At 38.3% G+C, this 2,392-nt stretch overlaps 1 protein-coding gene across 1 annotated transcript in view; it reads right to left on the bottom strand.

Moving 5' to 3' along the window:
- Nucleotides 1-2,392, bottom strand: part of LOC117951705 (E3 ubiquitin-protein ligase RNF38-like) — a 13,537-nt gene continuing 11,145 nt past the window's right edge. The window contains exons 12-13 of the mRNA XM_034883545.1: nt 2,083-2,182; nt 1-1,054 (exon numbers count right to left, since the gene is read on the bottom strand). Of these exons, the coding sequence (XP_034739436.1) occupies nt 992-1,054; nt 2,083-2,182 (163 nt within the window). The 3' untranslated portion in view covers nt 1-991. The remainder of the gene's footprint in view (nt 1,055-2,082; nt 2,183-2,392) is intronic.

Here is a 2,392-nt window from a genome sequence, read left to right as displayed (position 1 = left end):
ATAGTAAAAAGTTAATATCAAGCCTTTTATTTGGTATACAGATATTCATAGATTTATACAGTATATATATAGATATATGTATATATGTAACACATGTGCCACTGCAAAGTCACAAACAAAAGTTATTTTACTAAGAAAAGAAAGAAAACAAAAATATATAAATGTGCTTAATTTCAAAGTAGTGCTGTGAAGCGCTTGTAATGAAAGATGATCAAAACCGGAATGATGAGGTAACTGCCAGGCAGGAAAACAATCACTTTTAATGGTTGAGTAACAACAACAACAATAACAATAACAATAATAATAATAACAATAATAATAATAATAATAATAATAATAATAATAATAATAATAATAATCTACAGAAACAAATGGATCAAATAGGCAACCAAGAAATATAGTGGCAGCATGGACCCTTAGTGTCAAACTAGAGAAAAGGATTTAAGTCTATAACATACATACACACACGGAGTATGCATACAGACAGACAGTGCATAAACGTACAAACAGGAAGTAAAGTCAGTCTTTTATGAGAGCAAAAACTCTCTGTCATTACTCTTGTCTGCTACACAACAGAAACTCAGGCATGCCCCAGGACCTTTAAAATCTCTTACACACCCACATACACTGAAAACAGACAGTCGTGTACCACAGCTCGGTATAGCAGTGCTGACCAAACGCCGCTTGCACAGATGTGGTGCATGTACGTTTACACACTCACGCACACCACAGCACAGCAGAATAGTGGTCAGGAAGGGTGTAATTCACAAAACATGTGAGGGCCTGCATTCATGTGAACAGACAGTAACATACCTGTGATGAAAATCAGATCAAAGATTTAAAGGATAATAACGAGCAGAAAGTGCTGCACAAAAACCCTAGGAAGTGGTGTGTGTGTGTTTTTGTGTGTGTGTGTATGCACATACATGTGTATCAATATATCAGAAGCAGGTAATGTAGACCATTAGGAGCATCTGGCTCCCCCATGTGGTCACTCTGAGTCTCTCTGGACCTCTGAGGCGTCGGCCCGACAAATGGGACATGTCCTGTTGGCCTAAGGACAGAGAGAGGAAACTATTTTGTTAGTTTCTTCTTCTTCTTTTTTTAAATATGGTACATATCAGCTTTACTTCAGTTATTGATCACACAAAATGCCCATTCCTAAAACTGTGTCTTCCAGAGCACTCAAGGAGAGTAAAAAAAAAAAAAGCAAAAATAAAGTTATAAAGGCTAATATAATTAAAAACAAACCTTTAAAAATTGAGATAGAAAATTAAAAGAAAGCAATATATTCAGGAATTCAATGGAGTGGAGTTATGTGGGTAGGCCTTTGGGAATAGGGGAGTTTTGAGGGATGTTTTTAAAAAGGTGGGGAGGGACTCTCTGAAAAGGATGGATAGAGGGAGGGAGCTCAGAAGGCAAGGGGCCAAATGGGGCTGAAGGCTCTAGACCACATTGTTGACCGGTGGGCAGAAGGAGTGGAAAGTAGTGAGAAAGATGTGTTGGATTGATTTGAAATCCCTATAACTTAATTCATATTGACGCTTTGGGCAATTCCGCCATGCCTCTAAATCATAATACTGTGTTATGATTGCACAGGAACTTGGTGTTCGAGAGTCCTTTCTTTTCTTAGAATTTTCTAAGTGGGAAATCAAGTGTTGAAGTTTACAGCTTTTTCAGATGTTCCAGATGTTTCTGTCCTGGGGTTTATGTGGTTTACAGACTTTACTGACTCTTCTGGGCTGAATTTAGGAACATGCCTGATGTTTGTTTCTGTTATGTAACACATCTCTTGAAGAGTGAGATTCTCACTACACTCCTATAATTAAGAGGTGCATGTGTTACTTAACTAATGTGTACTTGTACTGCGAGTGTATGTGACTTTAAACAAAAAATAAGGTTCTCTGATCGAGTCTTTAAATGCAGCATCGCCAGGGCACTAACAGCACTCATCTGCAGCCTATTATGAGACTTGAATCCATTGCCAAACAATGTATGATTAGCCTTAAATAAATTCAGAGGTTGTGTATATGTATTACATAGACAGTGTAAGTGAGCAGGATCCAGCAGCTAAGTACTTACCCTCAGCCACTTGTCAACACACTTCCCGTGGAACTCATGGCTGCAGGGCAGGACTCGCAGCAGTTGGCGGGACTCAAAATCACTCATACACACCACACACCTGCAACACAATGGTAATATTTAACACGTAATGAAAGGCAACACAAGAAAGCTGTTGTTTAACTGATTGATCATCAGGTTAGACTACAAGACCCTTAACTCTGTAATTACTGAGACCATCTTCTTCTACTTGCATGGAATACATCTCCTCTTACCAACAGTCATGCACCAACTGCAACTTTTGAAAGTCTTTATAGATATGTGTACCAAC

The sequence above is a fragment of the Etheostoma cragini genome, chromosome 10 (assembly GCF_013103735.1).
Source record: "Etheostoma cragini isolate CJK2018 chromosome 10, CSU_Ecrag_1.0, whole genome shotgun sequence".
Lineage (NCBI taxonomy): Eukaryota > Metazoa > Chordata > Actinopteri > Perciformes > Percidae > Etheostoma > Etheostoma cragini.
This window is presented reverse-complemented; position numbering and strand designations above follow the sequence as displayed.